This window comes from Lactuca serriola, chromosome 7 (assembly GCF_051521515.1).
Source record: "Lactuca serriola cultivar US96UC23 chromosome 7, Lser_US96UC23_V15, whole genome shotgun sequence".
NCBI classification, from domain to species: Eukaryota; Viridiplantae; Streptophyta; class Magnoliopsida; order Asterales; family Asteraceae; genus Lactuca; species Lactuca serriola.
The window spans coordinates 50166947-50190333 of record NC_136414.1 but is presented as its reverse complement, the minus strand read 5'-3'; the positions used below and the strand labels follow the sequence as shown (position 1 = coordinate 50190333).

Here is a 23387-nt window from a genome sequence, read left to right as displayed (position 1 = left end):
AGAACGGATGGACTCAAACGAGAGTTGCGCAATAGGACCAAGTCCATCACTTTGATATTATTCAACATGCCCAACATGTGACTTAACATATACACTCAGTAGTTGGTCTACATCACTAAGAGTCACACAAAGCACAAAGCAAGTAGCATTCAGGAAACAAAAAATCTAACCAACATACACTAATCAAGCCATTCAATCCACTAATCTGGAATCCATATTAGCATGCAATTCTAAAAGCTCATATAATCAGGCATATAAAGGCATCTCTCCTATCATATAATACTAAGCGGATCCATAGCCATATTCTACCATGCAGTTCTCATAATCATATAATATATCATAATAATATGTATTGGTATTTTGGGAACCACTTACTTGAGCTCGGCCGATTGCACGCATCACACCCTATTCTTTGTTTAGAAAATTCTTTTTACTTATATGTATATTTTATAAAAAATTTCACCAAACCCTCAGTTTAAGTTCAGGTACACCCGAGAGTATGCCCAAATCCCTCAAACCAAGACTTTGATACCAACTTGTAACATCCCGAAAAAAACAAAGGTAAAAAGTTCATTTTTATTATAATCAAAACACTATTATAACTTTATCCAAACATTTAAAAGCATTTCAAAATAAAACAATTATCAGGGTTCATTCCCAAAGATCACGTATTGCAGAAAACACGGGTGTATGCGCTGCGATCAAGTCGGACCCCTCCCTTTTGAACCGGAAGTACCTGAAACCATAAACCACAAACTGTAAGCACAAAGCTTAGTAAGTTCCCCAAATACCACATACCAAACATATCAAATGATCCATATATATTATACATAACCAATCAATCAATAAAAGTGTTATGTGCCAACCATAGTCTTGTCGCATCGTGGTCTTCTTGCTAGGTCGGGGACCAAAACCTTTGGTCTTACAGACAAGTGCCAAGAGCCACCTCCTGGTCTTCCATTCAAGCATCACAAAGACACCTAGCATACAATCTACAACTACTTAAATAATTATCTTCCAGAGTAACCTTGGTCTTACATACAGTTTGTCAGGAGCCACCTCTCGGTCTTTCATACAAAATGTCATGGGTTACCCCCGGGTCTTCATACAATACATAAACCAGATGGGTCGTCATTGGTGCCTTCGACCCATAGAACAGTAGGGATACTCACCTTGAATGTAGAGGCTCACTAAAAGAAATCCCTAGTTGTTGCTCTAACGACCTCCCGAGCTATCAATACCAAAATAACACCCAATTAGCAATTGGGTTCCAAACTATGATCCATAATCCATACTTAGGGTAAAATGACCATTTTACCCCTGACCCAACATGAACCAAAACTTAGGCCCAGGCCTAAAATCAAAAGGCCCAAAACTATAAGATCCATAAGCCCACTAATGGCCCAATTTTCCAAATTGGGCCCAACCCACATGGGCCTTATCCTAAAGCCCAATAATTCCTTATTCAATAATAAATCTCATATGGCCCAAAGGCCCTAACAACAAGTCCAAAGTGAAACAAACCCAAAACAAGCCTATGACCAAAAGCCCAATAAGCTCATTGACGAACCGGACGTGTTGCGTTCCTTGGTGGAGTGTAGGGCGTTCGTTGCCAGACCACGGATCGGGACCCCTTGCCTGAGCTTGTCGCACTCCCGATATGAACGCACGACGTTCCCGACCATTGACCAAAAATCACACCAAACGTCTTAATACCTTAAGTCCAACATCCAAATCCTTAAAATAACTTCACATTAGTGACTTAATCCATAAAGTCGAAGGCTTTAATCCTTTGCATGGCTTAATGAAGCCCAACACCAAGGATGAACTCCAAAGGTCAAAATCACTTTAAAATGTCTTAAAACTTCTTAATACCTTAAGACTTCAATCCAAACTTCCAGATCTGATTTCAAGGGACTTCTTAAGTCATAAAGTTTCCAAGTGTATGACTTAGCATAACCCAATGGGACCCAAATCAAATCCCTAAGTCCCCAAACTTCATCAAATGACTACCAAATCATTCATGGAAGGTTTTTACCTATCAAGATCCAAACTTTATGACTTCATAACCTCAACAAGGACCAAATATGAAGCTCAAAGGTTATGGAATAACTTCTACTCACAAGAACCATCTCAAAGGGACCAAATTCATAACAAAATATCACTTAGCTAGATCTACATGAAAGATTTATCAAGGTTGAGACTTTATACCTTCAGAAGATAGATCTACGTGCACAAATCCTGGATCCAAAAGCTTCAAGTAAAGCAATTACTCTTCAAGAAGTACCTTCTTCATCCTCAAGCACCAAACTACTCATAAATAACTTTGAAGCTCAAGAATCACTCAAATGGAGTCTAAGGTTTCGTTATTAAGGTTAGAGAGGATGGAGGCGGAAGGAAATGAGGGTTGGAGGCGAGTTAAGGTATTTAAATAGGGTCCAAGACCCTAAATTAGAGTTTTAATCTGGCCTAACGAACGCAGCGGGTTCCCTTGGGGAACGCAGGGCGTTCCCAAATGCATCCACATCCAAATTCCCGTGCACGCCATGCGTACCTCCCTTGTACGTCATGCGTACGCGGCTTGGTCCAAACCCTTCTAACTTCAAATGATCATAACTTTTGCATCCCTTATCCGTTTCGACGTTCTTTATATCCACATAAAGGTAACGAGAAACCCTACACTTCTATAAACTTTATTTAGTCTGAAAAACAACTAAAATTAAATCCAAAATTCATAAAAGGCCCAAACCAACACCTTTACCGATACCCTTGGGCTCCAAAACACAAAGCAAATACCCGTATCATCCAAACTACATCATCTACGAATACACGATAGATTTTTGTCAAGGATGCGTGGAATCAAATTATCAGAATCAATGTGTTAAAAAATATTGAAATTAGTAATCAGAAAACAAAAATTGAAATTGGAAATCAGAAGATTGCATAAAAAAACCAGAATTAGTTTGTTATGAATTGATTTTTTTGTTACCGTTGATGAAATTAGATATGATTCATAGATTCATTTGATTGCGGTGGCGAGAGGCCTAATGTGATAACTATTCTAAAAGAATCGCACATTCTGTAGTCTTCTCTGTTGAGTTTGTTTTGACTCAATTTCCTTTTATTTTCCGCTCAACGGTTATACATGACATATCAAACTTTTTTTCTATATTGACATAATAAAATGTATAAAAATAGAGCCTTAAAATTTGGAGACTTTGGACCATCTTCCAAGATGCCCCATGTATTGGCACAACCCTCGTCATCCAAGAAATTGAAACCATATGGACCACCCCTATAACAAAAAAAAAATTGACGACTAAACATGTGAGTTTGAAAAACCACAAGGACCATTTATGTAATTTACTCTAAAATATAAAGTAAGAAATGAAAATGATTCATGGTTGTGGAACTGACTCGATACCGCAGAGTAGTTTCACGGCGTGGTTCCCAAAAAAATCTATGTCCTCACCCCTTGAACACGATGGACCTGGGCACCTCCACCGCCGGACCTCCTCCGTCGAACAAGAGGAGAAATGTCTTTTCTCCCACAAAAATTCAAGCCCTCAGTGACGACATTATTTGTGCGGTTTTCTCGTTCCTTGATCTCGTCCATCTAATTCGCTGCACGGCCGTCTGCAAGTCATGGTAAGCTAACCCCCCTGTTCAGATCCAGCTCACAAGAAGCGATACAATATCCGCAAAAAAAGTTGTTCATTAATAGAAAACGCATCTTTATTTGCTTTCAATTTCAAGGGTTTGGTTTTCATATAGGGAAGAGTCTGAGAGCGTGGTTTGAATTTTATGTTAAATTTGACTGTAATAGCTGAAGTTGCTAATATCATGAACTTTATCACTCAGAAAAAGTCAAAACCATTATCAATCATCCTCTGGAAATTTTATGCCAAGATGCCCCCTTTTGTCCATGTCGATGGTAATGGTTTTGGTAGGCTCTTCAATTTCTTTTGAATGATATTTCATGCATTCTCAGATTGCCAGTAGTTCTTGTTTAGCTAGTGTGTATTGGTAGCTAGCAGATTCTTTGAGTAGTAAATTTTGTTAGATGATGAGGAATGTTGGCATCAAAATCCATATCAATGTTCCGTTTTGAAGAATATGCAATCGACACAAGTTAATTATGAAAGTTTTTGTGTAATACATTCTTCTTGCCAAGATGCTATTAACAAGCATCTTTTCGTTTTTCATAACTTTAAGAATAAGTGTTATTGATTACATGAAACTACTATTATCATAAAGGAGAAAATGCACCCTCATGTTTCATAAATTTAAAATCAAGTCTTGTTTTTAATTACTTGAAACTTCATCTTCACCTTGCTTTCTTCTCGTATCATTGATTGAAGGAGACAAGTCATTGATAAATCAAAGCTACTCCAAACCTTGTGTTACAAGCAAAGAGGGATTTTTGGTGGAGATTTTGACATATCTACCCCTTCAGAAGGAATTTGGAGAAGACTTCAGGCCTTAGCTATTAGTCAACATCAGTCTTCTTTACGTGCAGGTTCTGTTGATATTTATCAATGGAGAGGTCATTCTGATGGGTAATAAAGTCAATTAACCAATGTATCTTAATTTTTTCACTGTTCATATGTTTTTCAATGCATTATCTTTCTTTCTATCATGGTTTATTATTCTCAAGACATTTGGTTATTTATGTTACATTTTGCTTCTTTATAGGATTGACAAATGCAAAATGAAGGTGGGACTACTCCTCACTGGTGGAAGTGGTAAGGTATTTAATTTCTGCATCATTTTTCTTTCATATTATTTTCATATTACATTATGTTAAGGAAATGCATTCCTTTTTTTATAAACATCAGTATTTCAACATTTGCTAGGTGATGCGCCTATGGTCTGTAGAAAGATACAAATGTCTGGCTGAGTATGATCTTCCACATACAGGTTCTTTAATCGACTTTGATTTTGATGAGAGCAAGGTACTTCTGTTCTGTTTACATTCCTATTTCTTGCACTTAGCCATAAAATTAAATTTACAATCTTTATTAATGATCCTAATGTATATCATTCTTCACATATTCTAACCATGTTAATTTTTTTAAAGGTTGTTGGATTAGTTGGGAGTAACATATGTCTATGGAGGCGCAAAGAGAAGAAAAATATATTTTCTTCACAAGGTGTTCAATTTCCTAGAGGTTCTTGCATGTGGTAGGTTGTTTTCTCATCAAGGCATCATACTTTGAAAAATCTACCCAATTATTGCTATAATTGGGTAGATTTTTCAAAGTACAATGTAGTAATAAGTAAAAATGAAAGTAGAATGCTATAATAATTTATAAACAAATCAATCAAAGTACATTGCTATATGCAGCTATGTAGATCCAGAAGCTATTGTTGGATGTGAGGATGGAAGAGCTCGTGTATTTGATATGTATGGAAGAAAATGGGCTAGAATCATAAAGTATGACAAGTAAATAATAATAATTACATTTATTTGTTACACGCTTTTTATTGTAATTATTATAAATAAAAAATATTGTAGGATGCATGATGGACCTATTACATGCTTATCTTTGAATGATGACCATTTGCTTATTGGTGGCTCCTCTTTTGGGCGTATATCTTTATCAGATCTTTCATCTGATCAACAAGTGGGAACACTCAAGACAAATGATTCTGCAGGTTGGTTGTGGGCCCCGTTTTTAATATATATATATTTTTTTCGATGTTTAAAAACATTTGAGAAAATTACAACACAATTGGGGAAAATGTATCAACACCTATATATTAAGTCAATTATTTGACTTTATGTAACAGATTTAAGCACTTTGTGTTACAACTCAAGTTCAAATATATTATTTGTTGGATCAAGAGCAGGGAGAGCATCTTCGTGGGACCTACGGTATGATGATGCTTTGTGTGTATTGTCAATATGATATGATCACTAAAAGTTGCATATACATTAAAAATTTAACAATATCATTTTATAATGCAAAACCTCATCAAATAATCGTGTTTTAATTTCGAAATGAATAAAATATTGTGATTTTTAGGATGATGAAACGATTGTGGGAGGTGAGAGTGAGTCCAAATGTCCTAACTTCAATCCAACACATGCGTGATGACACATCGATATTAGCAATTGGAGGAATAGATGGTGTTTTACGCCTTGTGGACCCACAAAAAGGCGACATTTTGTCAAGTTGTATAATGGATGAAAGTAGTAGAAAGTTATATAGATCACAAAATCATCATCAATCAAAGGTTACAAGAAAAAAAGGAATAAGAGTTTTGGAAGATACACGGATCGATTTAATGCCAAGAACTTCCCGACCTTCAATCAATTGTTTGGCTGTTGGGATGCAAAAAGTTGTCACTACACATGCCGATGGGTACATTAGGGTTTGGAGATTTGGTAAATGAGAAATGAAATGGTTCATTGATGTTTTTATATTTTGAGAAGATCTTAATTAGCTTGAATTGTAGTAGAGTATTTGTTACATTTATGATTATTACTAAATCTAGACGATTATAGATATAATGAGTGTGGATCGTAATAGGTTATAGTTTGTTGCAAATGTGTGATTAATGGATTTGAAGTTTATTAATCAAATAAAAGGATATGATTCTAGGGTTTGTATGCGAATTGGGGATAATATTTAAATGTGTGTATTGATAGATTTGTTTTATTCATGATGACTAGTTAATTATCTATACATGTCATCTTTGAAAGTAAGTTTTTTCTTTAGCCAAGAGTTTCAACAAAATGTGATATGAAGTTGAGTTATAGGGATGGATTATCATAAAATGTGAATGTCTTGTGAAAAAGGATGATGATTCTATGAATACGGGTGCTTGACATTTAATGGAGTATGTATACAAATTGTGAAGCTTATGAGCTAAAAGTTGGTAAATAATTGTTAATTCGTGAAATCATCATCAATAGGTGTAGTTTATGTGAAAAGAATTATAATTTCATGGATTGTGACACTTGTATGGGATACATGAAAATTGCAACCGATTTTTGAATTCATGTTGTATTCATAAGGTTAGTTATGTGATTACAATTTACAAGTGTACATGTTTTATCATGCTAAACATCAAACTGATGTTTATGCAGGTTGTCAACCATGTTATGTAAATATGGTTGATTGGAATTTTGATTGGAATTTACACGTGGATGTGTAAATCATAGTAAGGTTAAAAATGATGGTAAAAGTGAAAAAATGTATAATAATTACGTATAGGATATGTAAGTTATATGCAATGCATAACATGGTATCTAAGTAAAGTAAAACCCAACTAGGATAAAATATTTAAGTATTAAAATATCATTGTAAATAACTGAATTATATTAAACTATCGTAATTGGTATAAGTATGTATGACTAAGCCAAAGAAAATTTTGATAGCTTACTATCGTAATTGGTATAAGTCTGCATGACTAAGCCTAAGGTAATATTGATAGGCTTATGATATGTAAATGCCACTTATGAATGGTAAATGGTATTTGATAAAAGCTTTTTATCAAATAAAAATTAGTGACTAATAATGGACATTAACTGACATGTTAGCAAATTAATAAGTTATATGAACGGGGTTTAATAAAACATTTAAGTTACATAAGTGATAACTTAGTCAGTTTAAAAAAAAAGTTTTTTTTTGAAAATGTTAGTTATTTGATAAAAAAACTTTATCAAATAAAAATTAGTGAAAAAACAATTTATCAAAAGTAAAAACTTTTAAGAAAGGAACCATCCAAGATATTCCAAGTATGTCGCATTAAAATTTATAATCAAGTATCTTCCATCTAAAATAACAAATAAAAATCATAGCGGCTACCATTCCGTTAATTGTTTCACATAAAATGGACATTAACTATTCATTATTATTCATTAGGGAAAATGACTTATGAGAGTAAACAATTGTCGATTTTATTCATATTTGGTCAATTTTTTTTTTGTACGCAATATACCATCGAACTTGTTGTTTGTGTTCATCATAACCTTTTTGACAGACTATCACAGGTGATAGCCAGTTAAAAGGATTATGATGAACACAAACAAGTTCGATGATATATTATATAAAAAAAAGAACCAAATGCAAACAAAATCAAAAGTTGATTACCCTCCTTAGTCATTTTCAACAAAATGTGATATGAAGTTGAGTTATATGGATGGATTATCATAAAATGTGAATGTCTTGTGAAAAAGGATTATGATTCCATGAATACGGGTGCTTGACATTTAATGGAGTATGTATACAAATTGTGAAGCTTATGAGCTAAAAGTTGGTAAATAATTGTTAATTGGTGAAATCATAATCAATAGGTGGAGTTTATGTGAAAAGAATTATAATTTCATGGATTGTGACACTTGTATGGGATACATAAAAATTGCAACCGATTTTTGAATTCATGTTGTATTCTTAATGTTATTTATGTGATTACAAGGGTACATGTTTTATAATGCTAAACATCAAACTAATGTTTATGCAGGTTGTCAACCATGTTATGTAAATATGGTTGATTGGAATTTACATGTGGATGTGTAAATATCATTATACTAGCATGGCTCATAGTGAGGATTATGATGAACACAAACAACAAGTTCGATTATATATTGCATACAAAAAAAGACCAAATGTAAGCAAAATCAAAAGTTGATTACCCTTCTTAGTCATTTTCCCAAATATTACAAATGAGCTGAAAAATATGAATCGGAAATCAATGAGATAGTATATGTCAAGGCCAATTACATGTTTGGGGGAATAAATAGGTTCTCCAACTATTATTGACAAAATCGTTCAACAAGTGTAAATCGAAGTACAAGTAACTGTAATAAAAATATTAAATAAGTTTTGATGGTTAGTTCTTCTCGTATGGATGTAAAGTCGACGAACGTATATAACATCAACATCAAATGCTAAAGTTAAAGTTGATAATCTTAATCAAAATGACAACTCTTGTCAAATTATTTCTAATGATTTCAGGAAGGACATTTATAGAGTTCTTTTAGAATGACGAGGATGGTGAATACAAATATTTATCAATGAACGAAACTATACATATATATTTTACTTTTTTTTTTAAATATCCTAGTAGGTCTAAAGATGGATGTACTTGAGATATCTAAGGAGTATGAGTGGACCCTTTCTATTGATAACGATGATATGAGGAAAAAAGAACAATGAGTATAATATAAAAACTGATGCCTGTTCACTATACAAAAATGTTTTCTTTAGTAAAATAAAATAAAATCTTATTTTTGGGAAAATAGGGAAAATGACTAAGAAGGGTAATCAACTGTTGATTTTGTTCAAGTTTAGTCATTTTTTTTGTACGCAATATACCATCGAACTTGTTGTTTGTGTTCACCATAACTCTTTTGACCGGCTATCACATGTGATAGCCGGTCAAAAGTGTTATGTCGAACACAAACAAAATAAACAGTTGGTTACCCTCATAGTCATTTTGTCCGAAAAAAATAACATAGGGATAGTCAAAACTAAAAAAATAATACAAAAATAGATGGGACGAGAAGATAACACATAAATAACCTAAACGAAAAAAATAAGACAATAACATAGACATAGACTGATCAAAAAGAATAACACATACATAGTTGTATTTTTTTTATAAAACAATAGATAGGACATCATTGTTCGTAAAAATAAATATACAACTCTAAACAAAACACAAATAATTAAAAATAAAATGACATAACTAACTAAACTATAATAATTTTAAGTAATAATAATAGAAAAAAAACAAAAAACAAAGAAAATGACAAAAAAAAGAACATCAAATCAAAATAAGTGGAATCAAATAAGAGGAGTTTGTATTTAAGTAAAATCAAAAGGTATTAAAACAACACCCTAATATCTAGCTAATGTATGTTTTCTTCCTTTTAAAATATGATAATATCGATCCAATTAAAATAATTAAAAATAATCATACCCTATTTTGTTTTTTGTTTTTACACGTTAAAACTAACCATAATCATGATTTTAAACCACAATAAGCAATATCTTGCTGTAGTATAAACATACCAAACAAGATAACATAGCTTATTAAGATTGAGCGTTGTAGACAACAGCGATAGCCGTTTTGTCAACATGGACGGCCAGAAACGCCGTGGTAACGGGGAACACCGCCCCTTTCGCTGTTATGTTATGCTCCGTGCATGGTGGAGGTAACGAGATGCAACAGACATTTCTTCTATATCACGTTTAATTCACACTATGAAATCAATCTGACTACAACACTTGTACTCATACTACTCCTTATTTTTTCACATTTGGACGCACTTATAAATGAAACTTATTTTTTCAAATACATCACTATGGAAAACAAATTAATAAAACTAGAAACAGATTAAAATAAAGATGTTATGCTAACTAAATTAAAATGTATATTAAATCCTTAAAAAAGTTCTAATTAAATTAATGTTGCTAAACTTTATTCATCCCAACTACCATCGCTTAGCAATACAAACGTAAATGATGGAGTATTATATAGTTTAAAGTTACGGAATTATATTAATGAGCAAGTGTATATATAACAGCATGCAGACGATGGAAGTGATGGTGTAAACACATCAATCAAAGAAGCCATGGATCATCATTCATTTGTACAGACCAAAATCTAGAAACCTGTTCTTCCTTACGGCTCTAAAACATGATTACATTGGGAAAAGTTTTACTTCAGTCTTCAGCTACTTCTAGTTCATCTTCTAGTGTCAGCAAACTTAATGGAACCCTAATTAAAAGTACCCTGAGAAAGTCGTACGTATACTACTAGTAAACAGTAAGCAAATTTAGAGTTTTTCAGACCTACCAACTTTCTACACTTCCAATGGCGTGCATCTTCATTGTGGAAGACGGCATGCTCCCGTCTCTGGGAGGATCAAACCACACCGGCAGGTATTCCGATGACGGACTTTGTAACTGCATTCTTTCGAAGTTCCTCACAAGTGCATCCTTCCCCTATCATATATAGATATAGATATACATACTCCTTTTACGATAATAAAACCCACAGAAAGTTCAGGCATATATAGATATATACCTGGATTTTGGCACGAGCAACATCGGCAATCTTTTTGCTTTGAAACAAATCCCATCCTTTTCCTTTAATCGACTTCTGAAACCTCCAAGCAGCCTCCGGCGTTGTGAAGTTTACGAACGCATATCCAGCGTTTAAACGATATCTGCATCAAGATTTATATTTAAATGATCATATTAGGATTGAAAGAGTTAAAAGCGAGCTACCATATATAATACGTACTTGAAATCAACAGGAAGATATACGAAATCGAAGGCTGATCGAACCACGTTTTCGTCCTTCTTGTTTTCTTGCTTGCAATGATCCTCCAGCAACTTCACTAATAGTTCCCTACTGTTTCCGGATTCATAAGTAAACAAAGAAAGTTCATGTGTATCAGTAACAGTAGAACAATGGAGGTGGGAGAGATGGTAGAGGAGATAAGATTACGTACGTGTAGTTGTTTGGGATGTTTCGAATCATGATGGAAGTGGAGTTTTCATCAGGATCTAAAGGTGTGACTTCTCGATAAACCCCTTTTCTCACCCACAACGGTCTACCACCGTCTCTGCGACCATCATCGCCGCCAATGACACGTCCTGCCGATACAAATCTCCGTCCAGGAGTACCTCTACCTCCTCGAATCCTCGGCCCCTTAGGGACTGGAGTAAGTGAATTCGAAAATCTAAAAGAACTTTTCCCAAGCCAGGTCGGAGGCGGTGGTGATTGGTGCTGAGGCAGCGATGGCGATGGCGGTGGGGGAACACCAGATGAAGGTTTAAAATGACGGGATCTTGAAGGGTAAAACGGTAATGCATCAGGATTCAATCGACGTGTACCCTCCATTACTTTTGTTAATTTCTTTACTAGTACAGCTGCCAACAAAATCCAAGGGAGAAAAGGGTCGGGGGAGAAGCTGAGAAGGTAATGATCAATTATGGGAATGGCAAGTGGTGGCGGTATTGGTGGCGCGTGAGGAGGTAAGGGGGTAAGACTCAGAGTAATGATTGTGTGCATTAAATGCATGGATTCGAAAAGAGATTGTGGGCGACGAATGTTTGCCCTGAACACTCTTGAACTTCCCTTTAGTGTTACAGTCGGTTGTCCTTTTTTGCTAATAATATTAATGGGGTAATTTGCTATCTTTGATCTTTTATAAATTATAAATTCAGTTGTTTTTCTCGGTAAAAAATTAAATTAACCAAGAACTATAATAAGAACATCTTCATCTTCAGGGGCAAAGCTAGAATTTTAGATTAACGGGCTAAGACGTACATCAATAATATATATATATATATATATATATATATATATATAAACCATTTGAATGAGATATCCGTTTAGACTTTACGTGAGTTTATAGTCATATTATAAAAAAAAATTGTAATAAGGAAAGTAATAATACACACTGCAATGTTACTTGTTTAGTTATATGTTTGATGTTTTCTGAAAAAGTTAAATAATAAGACTAACATTAATTACAATTAAATGCATACCAAAGGAGATGAAGTATAATCGACTGTGGACTTTAACTATAATACACTAATACCAATGGAGTTAGGGGGGCAAAACACCCACTAGCCCCCCTACTGGCTCCGCCCCTCAACATCTTAATATATATATGTTACTGTGGTGTTTATATCTTATATAACCTAATCTTTTGTTGAATATTGTTGAAATTGTAGTATTTTAAGGCTACATGACATGTGTAATTAAGTGTTATTTGCCAAAAATAGCATGCACTAAGGGTCGTTTTATGCATGTTGTTCAATTAGGAATAACTTTTCAGCTGGGGTTACATCTTATGTTGGTATGTTTATGACAATGTTTGATCTTCTGGTTGTCATTGTAACCGGTCGTTTTTGGGTCCCACCAATACCACTACAACTTGTACTAACAATAAGATAAGGACTAAATGATAATAGGCATACAAAAAAAAAGCTTCAAGAATCAGGCCCGACTCTAAGCAGGACAATAGGTACGACCACACAGGCCTCGGAAAAATAGGGCTCAAGTGTTAATCAAATTATATAATAAATAAATAAATATATGAGTGTATTCAAAGTTTTACATATAATTTCAATATCCCAAATGGTTTAAGCGTGTCTTCTGTTTAGAGTCAATGTTTAGTGTCAACGTTACTCTTGTTATAGCATTTTTACGTTTTTTAAGTCAAGTTATAGTTAAGCGATTACTTTATTCTATATATTTCACAATCAACATTTCCTTGCAATCAACCTTTATTCGAAACTTCAGCTTTCGATCCCAAGACTACCACAAATCAACAAGTTAGTCACTTTCGTTTTTCGACTGATCGACTCAAATAAACATCAATTGAAATTGAGACTGCAAACTCTCGATTTGAAATGACTCTTGACTTATAAGCAAACAACAATAAAAAATTGAATAAAAATCACTTTCGACTCAAGCTCAGTTTCGTTCCTCATTGTGAATCATTCATCAAATTTAGACTCAAAATCAAAATCAATCTTCAAAGTCAAATTTCAATCTTTCGACTGGTAAACTCGATTTCAACTACTTCACGATCGAAGCTTTGAGCTTTCTTTTATCACCAATCAAAATCACTTTCGATTTTTCAAATTATCAACTTTCGATTTTGCCTTAAACCTTGATTTTTGATTCTCAGCAACGAGTTTCAATTCACAATAAATTTCGATTCCCTTGACTTAGATGAACGAAGAACATAGCAGTGATGCCAAAGTCAATAACCAAAATCGAGATCCAAAATTGATACTCAAGCACCATTATTCACCACTCAAACCCTTCGTTATCATCCTCTAAAAATAGACCAACACTATTTCCTGCTTCACAATTGATTGACCATTAACATGAGATTGAATCGAACTATTAGGAATGAAAATGAATCTAGAATTACAAGTCGAGTTCCTTCTTCTATTTAGTCATTGATCACAAATCGAAAATGAAAACCAAAAACAAAATCGAATATCCAACATTGAAATCTACTCAATCCGAATTCTTCTTCTCGTTGCGATAACAGTCAACTCTTCAATTGTAATCACAAAAACCCTTCGATAACAGTGAACGAAGTAAAGATTTTGGGCTAAAAAATTAAGTGATGAACAGTAAGAATTTGAAGTAATGAGATCAAATATTATGGATCAAAAGAATAGAAAGTTTGATTAGGCTCGAAAAACTGAAAGAAAATGAGTTTGGGTTCGAAAAATTGAATCAAACGAATAAAAATTTGATCTGTTTCGAATTTTGATCAAACATGGATCGTTCATCTTCGGATCTTCAAAAACAAGGTATCAATATCAACAATATCTTTTTGGAATCCATTTGAAAATTTGAGAAGCCTCCTTGAAGATTCTTTTTTCGTTTGCAATACATGAATCGAACATTGAAGATCTAGGTTCCTTGGTTGGAATCGGAAAATTTCCAAATTCCACATTGTACCATCCATGATGCACATTGTACCATCCATGAAACTTCTTCTCATTTCTCCAAGATCTAACTTTATCTTCATGTTGGATTCGAGAATCTTCAACAATTTTAGCTTTGGAATTCGATACCATAACAACATTTGATGATTGTTGCTTAGGAATCCAAATTTTTCTTCGCTGATTTCGACATCAAACCAACATTTGATGGATTTTGCTTAGAAAACCAAATTTTCTTGGTTTTACTTTTTTTTCTTCTTCTTCTTTTTCCACTTTTTGGATCTAGAATTTTTGAATCCAAAAACAACATCATTCTTGACAACTTCAACTTTGCAAACTTTGCAATTTTGAATCATATCCTTTGGAGTTTGATACATTTGAACATCTTGGATTGAAGACTTTCTATATGACACCATTTCTTTAAATGAATCACAAGAACACAAACAATCATTGGTTTGAACTCCAATTGAACAAAAAACTTTCACAACTTCATGAGAATCGTATTGGATTCCCTTGTCTTGAACATCATGAACATGATGAACTTCTTCAAGAAAATCTTCAAAAAATTCAAGAGCATGAAGATCACTTGGATCTTCAATTAGAAAAACATATTGCTTTCTAAACAATTCTTTTTCTCTTCGCTCATTTTTATTTTCATCCCAAACGAACTTATCCATCGTTATTTAAATCAGATTTTTGATCTTACAAAGAGGTTGAAAGATCAATTTTCCAGAATCATCTTTCTTGTTCCCATATGAAATCAAAGTATTCCATGTAATCAATCCACATTTCAAAAATAATCCATAATATTGTTCTTCATGGACTTTGTACTTGACATCTTCAATCATCACGATCCAAGAATCATAATCCAAACACACCATCTTTGATCAATTAACAAAAAGATCACAAGAACTTGGATATTTCTAGAGCGAAAAATTGAATTTGAAAGAAATCTCTAAAGAAATAAAGTGAATCTGAAAGAAATCTCTAGAGAGAGAAAGCAAAATTGATCAAAATTATAGAGAGAGAAAGTGATTTCGACATGAATTCTAGAATGAGAATGCGAAAATCACATGAATTCTAGAGAGGGAAAATAGAATTTGAATAAGATCAAAGAATTAATTCGATTTCTAGAATCAAAAACACTCTCAAAAGAAAGGAAACTTACAACATGAAGTTTGATTAATGATTCATCCAATCAAAAATGTCATCATGAATCAATTTCTTGAAAACTTCAAGCACCCGCTCTGATACCAATTGTAGTGACCCGATTATGATGACAAATGCTGAAATGTAATGATTAACGTGAATCAAACATAATGGAAGAACACACAATGCAAATAAAATTGTTTAAGCTCTTATTAGTCTAAAATGTATTTCTCTCACTAGACTAATCTCTCATATGGGTTCTTATATAAAAAGGGATCCACTCACTTCCTATTTATAGGAAAGGATAAACCCATTACACAATCTAATAGGGTAAGCCAACATCACATCCAATGAGAACTTTGCACCCTAGTATATATATATATATATATATATATATATATATATATATATATATATAACAAAAATAAACAAAAATAAATACAGTATACAAAAAACAAAAAATAAAGTTAAAAAAAATCATGTTGTGTAATTTTTTTTTTGCAAACTATAGGGACCAAATTTGAACTTTAAACTAAATTTTAGGATTGATTTTGTAAAACGGATAACAAAGTTAGCCACAAAACTCGTTACATGGAAATATTAGGGATTTTTCCAATTACCCGTTAAAAACTTAGGGCTTTTATGATATTAGTCATATGTATATATATATATATATATATATATATATATATATATATATATATATATATATATATATATATATATATATATATATATGAGAAAAGTGAATATACCCTTAAGGGTATATAAGCTTAGGTACCCAAACTCACCATACTACATCATTTTGTATCATTTATATACATTGTTATATATATATATATATATATATATATATATATATATATATATATATAAGTTTGAAAGTACATATGCACCCACTTGATAAAAGTGGGATACTCGCGATTTTTGCATCGTTTCACACTTTCAAAAGACCTAGATGCATAAAGTACTAAGCCTTAGTCTAATTTCATAATCCTGATGACTATAATAATTATAGTATAGATTCCTCACTAATTTCATTGTCTACATCAATATCTATCAAGTAAGGATCAACGAGGCAGGACGGTTGGGAGGTAAGACCATTTCAGCGTATAGCCTTTCTGAAATCCAACAACAAAGATAACATGACCATTCTAGTCACCTCTCCCGTAAGTAGATCAATTAGTATAACAACTTGGAATTATTGATCAAGCTTAATTATAGGTTCCTAGTAAAGACTTATAACTATAATTGTAAATTACACTGAAGTGTAGCTCACTTACAAAGTACTATTAATGAGAACTGGATCTAAGCAGGTAGAATACTGAATTGGGATCTCCTACTCGAAGGCTACTACTCAGATGAGTACTTAGGGGTAGGGGTGTTCAAAAATATCCGCATCCGAACATCCGATCCGAAAAATCCGAAAATCCGATCCGAAATTATCCGAAAGTTCGGATATCCGAAATTTCGGATATCCGATTTTCGGATATCCGACTTTTCGGATTCGGATTCGGATAGTAAATTTCAAAATTTTCGGATATTTCGGATATCCGATATCCGAAATATATAATATATATATTTTAAATTATTTATGTTACTATAGTTTTTCTTAACTTGAAATTAAAAAATACAAAATTATGGGTGAATATAACATGGTAATTAGAAGTAAAATGTATAATTTTGAATCAAGTTTCAAATTGAAGTGCACTTTGATTAATTATTAGTCGTTATAGTTTTTTGCAATGACTTTGAATAAATTTGTAGGTGTATATAACATCTTGTTTAACATACTTATATCTATTTCTTTTGGTACATTAAACGTATTAAAATTGCTCACTAATATTATATATGATAAAACGAGTAGATAGAGCTTTCAACTTATGTATTGGGTTTGGTATGAACATTTGTTGAATATGTTTGAATGTATCATGCATGGATGCACAATGAAAATTTTCTTGGTACGTAAATTAATTAATCAGGTATATTACTAGAAAGTTAAAAGAAGCATTAGGTGTCATTTCACGACGGAAGAATTGAAATTATTGACATTGTAGGAAAGAAAGTTTTCTTATTATATGTAACCGAATTATAAGTTCTATATATTGCATATTTGTTTCAATTTTTTTGCATGTTTAATCTAATTGAGTTGAAGTTTATTTTGTTCTTAATACTAGAAAAGTAGAAATAAATTTCGGATATCCGATAACAATATCCGAATCCGTATCCGAAATTCTGGATACGGATTCGGATACCTAAAATCTACTATCCGAATTTTCGGATACCCGATTTTGAACACCCCTACTCAGGGGTGTTGTAGGGCTTTGCTGCAGGCTAGAAACAAGGGAAAATAGCTTAAAAGGTAAGATTTCTCGAGACAGAAAGTGTGTAGGAGTGTGGAGGTGAAAGCATATACGAAGCATAGTATTTATAGGTGAAAAAAGGATGCGCGCCACGCACCATAGGCTTGTGCGCCTCACACTAAGCTAATGTTTTATCTACTGGTTAGCTGACACGTGTCTTGATTCGAGTGTGGCTGTGTGGCTACCTTAGGGAATACGCTACGCATGTCACGCACTGTTTTTTAGATTTTCAAAATTACATAACTTCTTCATATGAGCCCTTTTTTGACGGTTTTATATCCCCCGTAAGCTCTCAATGAGATCTATAACTTTCGTTTAGACTCTGTCGGCTAATTTTGACTTTATTTTTTTCACACAGAGTTAGACTATTAAAACCCATATGAAATGCATAACTTTCTTATCTGGAGTCTGTTTTCAAACGTCCTTATATCGTTGGGTTCATATTAATGAGATCTTTAATTCTCATTTAGATTATTTTGGCTAAAACCGACCGATCTAAAATTCTATTTTTGACTTGTATATTTTGAGGGTACACCCGACGTACTCGAAGTATGCCCTGCATACGAGGTCAACCACCCCGTTGGTGGTCAACTACGAGGTTGCGTGTAATCCTAACGTAAGTACGCCCCGCGTATGCACCCTGAGTTGACTCGGTCAGTTTGACTTGGTTGGGTTGACTCAGCTAGATTGACTCAGTTGACCTAGTTGGTTAGAACAGTTGACTTTGACCAAGTTTGACGTTAATGGTATTTTGGGATTTTGATGGAAATTAGCGATTGGTAGGAATAGGTGTCGATTAGAGAGTTGAGATTCCGAGTCGGGACCTCATTAACTTCTATTCAGTTTGTGAGGTGAGTTTTCCTCACTGTACTTGTGGGTCAAAGGCACCAATGTCGACCCTTTGGATTCGATATCCTATTATGCATGTTATTGTATTGTAGTGATCTGTTAGCTCGGTATCCTAGTTTATATGATGATGTTATGCTTAGTGATCTATAGATCTGTCTGACTGTCTGTAGACAGTTATATGATTATATGTTATATATGCATATGTTTAGTTGGTGGTTAAGGCTTTACTGCTTTGTACGTAAGCCAATAGACTGGGGGCATTTGTAACGCCTGTGTTTCCGGGATTGCCATTTTTAGCAATGTAATAGTCTAAGTTAACCTTTGTAACCCATTTTGAAATGATAAGAATGTATTATTTGAGTATTATGTGTTTTGTGCTTAATTGCTTAATTATGTGGTCTGATTAATTAAGAATAAAAATAAGCGTCAAAATTTAAGTGAAAAATAAACTTAATATCTTTGGATAATGTTGTAGTAGTTGAAACGAGGTTTCCGAATATATATAGAACGCCCAAATCTGACTTCGTATGAGGAAGTTATGATTTATCGAAGTTTCGACTTAGCCGTATGCAGCCTGAAATACTCGATTTGAGATCGAGCGGTTTTTAGCCGAAGCATTCTAAATGAGGATCGAAGGTCTCGTTGTTGGTATCGAAGCGATAAAAAGTTAGGCGAGAACGGACGTCAAACGAAGAAGTTATGAATTTATAACGAAAGTTTCTGTCGCGGCCTATTAAAAATAAATAATAAAAATGAAGTCGAAATTAGCCGACGGAGTCTAAACGAAAGTTGTAGAGCGTAGTCTCACTTTTGCCTGGATATAAAGAACGTCGAAAACGGAGTTCGTATGAAGAAGATATGAATTTCCGAAGTTTGATAAATAAATTGTATTTATTTTTAATTGAAAAATCCAGCATTATCCGAAGGGGGAGTCACCAGTCCAATCCGACGTACGCCCCGCATACGCCGAAGAGTGTCGACACTTCGGATGACGCATGCAGTGACGATTTCGGAGGCCAGTACGCCCCGCGTACAGGCGTACGCCCCGCGTACTCCGAGGCTCCAGCCTCTATAAAAGGAATCCGAAGGCAGCCGAGTCTTTTGCCAATTTCTTCTCTTCTCTCTCCCGTTTTGCATCGTTTTGCGTGCCAGAAATACCCCGAAGCCCCGGTATCATACTCTAGCCCCGAGGCAAGTCCCGAGATCCCGAAGATCCCGAGAAGTGCGGTTCCCGAGCCGAAGCTCTGCCCGCAAGAAGTTCGATTTTTGTGGAGATCTTCCAGATCTGCTGTGGATTACTACTTCTGCAAGTCGTAGTGCTGTCCGATCGTCTTCTGATCATGTGAGTGTATACTACCTTTCATAAATACAAGTATGGTTTGAATGTATTAAGTAAATGGTGGTTTATATGTGTAAGGGTGCAGTTACCTTCTTCTAGCAAGTAACTATGAAGTATTTTATGCGATATAATTGTTATGTGTATATTTTGTGATTGTATGCGTGAATGGATATTCACTTTATTACATCTCATAGATCTGAATTGCTTTCTATGAAATACGTGTTACGTGGGTATGCCTCATCTGTTACGTGGAATATATATTGAATGAGAATGATATACAGGTTTTAAACTATGTATGAAAGTATATATTTTATCTACTAATATGTTGGGTAGAACATGGGTAGATAGTTGGTGTGTAATAAACAGATGAGAGGCCTCGATGTTGTTGTCGTTGTTGTTGATCTAGTTATTCAGCGGAGTATGGATAACGACCACGGACTCTTTCTAGACAGTCCAGTGGAACGCTAGCAGGTTCATAACCTGTAGGTGTTGTGAACGATGTGTTCACCGGTGTACTCTATCCCCCTCATGGTTGCCTTTAGGATATCTATTGTTGAGGAAACCCCTTCGCAGTGATGTCCGTCCCGATGAAAATCCTAGATTAGGTCCCTTGAGATAGATGTTATTTTAGGGACGTAAAGTGAGGATAACGGGAATGGGTAATCGGGATAGTGATTGGTTGGTGAAATTAAATATAACTTATTTATTGTGGGTTGAAAACCCTATATGCTCACCAGGCTCCCAAGCCTGACCCACTCAGTTTTATTTGTATTACAGGTAGTGGCGCAAGGGCGTAAGATGGATGGATCATCTTGTTGTTTTGTGTACAAGTCTGTATATGTATATATTTGTTGAATGACTTGTAATGTTATCGTTTATGCTTTATGGTCTGTATCGGAACATGACATCCCGAGTTTTGATTATATAATGAAAATGCATCTCTTGATGAAATGCTTTGATAAATATTATTTTATCATGTTTTGTTTTGGGAACAAATTCCGCAACTCTTTCAAATCAAAAAGGATTTACTCTGAAATTATTTAAAAGCATAAATGAAAATCGGTCTTTTTCTGGCCGAGATTTTGGGGATGTCACAACATTCCAACCCGATGGTTGAGTGGGCCCGAGGGTATTCCATCCCGAGGATGACAAGACCCGTTGTGTATTGGCATTCCAACCCAATGGTTGATGGGCTTGGGGTATTCCAACCCGATAGTTGACTGGACCCATAATATATTGACATTACAACCCGATGGTTTAGGGTTCTGGGGTATTCCAACCCAATGGTTGATTGGACCCGGCATACTGTTACTGTATTTGTTATTTGTTTATGTGTTGGTACTTTGGGGGATCTCACTAAGCCTTGACTTATAGTTTTGGGTTATGTTTCAGGTACTTCAGATGACCACGGGAAGCGAAGGCGTGACCGTGCACATCCTCATGTTTTGTCTTATGATTTTGGAAGACTCTGATGTTGAAAATGTTTTGAAAACTATGTTTGTAAACAATCAGTGAATTTGGGTTCGTTTTAAAAAGTTTAAATTTTTGTGAATTTTTATGGGTGTTACAGTATCAGGATTTGAGGCTTATGTGGTACTTCCCCCATGATTGTTCAAATGTTAATCTCTTAGATGAGTGATGACTTCTTAAATACCACTCTTATCTTTTGCTTTATTTAATTATGGAGATAGCCTGGTATGTCGAGAGGTGCTTGATCTGTCGGATGGTCAAGGTCGAGCACCAGAGGCCACATGGCAAGTTGCAACCATTGAAGGTTTCCATGTGGAAATGGGAACATATTACTATGGATTTCATCACCAAGTTACCTCAGATAACTAAGGGATTCGACGAGATATGGGTTATCGTGGACTGTCTGACCAAGAGCACCCATTTTCTATCCATTCGGGAGAGTTCTTTGGCCCAGAAATTGACCGATTTATATGTATGCGCGAGATCGTTGCTTGAAATGGTATTCCAGTCTCCATTGTATCTGATCAGGATGTTCGATTTACATCTCGTTTTTGGCAGAAGTTCCATGAGGAAATCGGTACGAGGCTGCATCTTAGCACTGCTTATCATCTGTAGACTGACGTTCAGAGTGAGAGAAACATTCAAACACTCGAGGATATGTTGCGAGCTTCTCTATGGGAGGAAATGTCATACCCCGGTTTGTTGGGGAGAGGTTGGTCATAGAGTTATGTCACACCCCAGAACCAAGAACGACATAAACGTTCTGGGGCGGAGGACGTCATGTACAGTATCATAACAATGCAAAGTAGTAAATAAGCAGCAACATCAGCCATTGCATTAATAGTATAATTTCATACAAGTGTGTTCTTTGATAGAAATAAGACACCAAAAAGAATAATAAAAATAAAAGACGAGTCTTGAAGATGCTCCGTCTTCTCAAAACCTGGTCATCGGTACCTGTCTACTGGTGACCTGAGAATACAAGTTATTTTGAAAGCGTAGATCAGCATTAAAGCTGGTGAGTTCATAAGTATTTAGTGTCAACGATTGTATAAGTTTGATGAAAATGTTTGTATTTGAACAATGTAAAGGTTTGTATATGTTTGAAAACTCCTAGAAAATCCTATATTTTCTACTAGTGTAAAAAGTAGTCTTCTACCAAGACTTGACTGTTTGTATGTTTGTTCCTTTGTAAATGTGAGTGCTTTTCCCAAGAATGAATATCATTTCCAAAATATAGTTTTATATTACCCTTTATGTGAGAAGATCACAATTTGAAGATAATGGGAAAATATGTATGTGTACTACATTATTATTTGTATTAATCACTGAAGTAATAACTACCTTAAAACCAATGGTTTAATTAAGGCAAAATGTGATATGATTGTTACCATACTAATCTGACTATAACACGATGATGAAAGACGTCGAAAGAAATGACATTTGGCACCCGTAGACATGCAAATCCCACTGTAGCGAACATCAAAGGTGTAGGATAGTCAATCCAGTATAGATTTATACGCAAACTCACGCACTCCCTCCAGATGAAGTAGTATCTCACATTATGTTATCTCTGAATCTTGTTATAGTATACTTGTTATAGTAATAGTATTCTATGTATAGTATTCTCTGTATAGTATCCTTTGTATAGTATTCTCTGTTATAGTATTTTCTGTCTAGTATTCTCTGTTATAGTATTCTCTATTATAGTATTCGTATATGATAGTATTCTCCTAAACTATACCTATTATAGTTTACTAGTAAGTTATGTATATG

At 34.3% G+C, this 23387-nt stretch overlaps 2 protein-coding genes across 2 annotated transcripts; one reads left to right on the top strand and one right to left on the bottom strand.

Moving 5' to 3' along the window:
• Positions 1-3408: 3408 nt before the first annotated feature.
• LOC145062500 (F-box family protein with WD40/YVTN repeat doamin) lies at positions 3409-6622 on the top strand. Its single transcript, XM_079010096.1, has 9 exons — positions 3409-3648; positions 4362-4559; positions 4696-4750; positions 4857-4955; positions 5081-5184; positions 5348-5437; positions 5519-5658; positions 5794-5878; positions 6030-6622. The coding sequence occupies exons 1-9, from the start codon at positions 3485-3487 to the stop codon at positions 6397-6399; spliced, it is 1305 nt and encodes a 434-aa protein (XP_078866222.1). The 5' UTR covers positions 3409-3484; the 3' UTR covers positions 6400-6622.
• A 3971-nt stretch (positions 6623-10593) lies between these two features.
• On the bottom strand, positions 10594-11941 carry LOC145063049 (protein MEI2-like 6). Its single transcript, XM_079010644.1, has 4 exons — positions 11474-11941; positions 11263-11373; positions 11044-11185; positions 10594-10961 (listed from the first exon to the last, which is right to left on the bottom strand). Exons 1-4 carry the CDS (start codon positions 11863-11865, stop codon positions 10809-10811), a joined length of 798 nt encoding a protein of 265 aa, XP_078866770.1. The 5' UTR covers positions 11866-11941; the 3' UTR covers positions 10594-10808.
• Positions 11942-23387: the final 11446 nt, after the last annotated feature.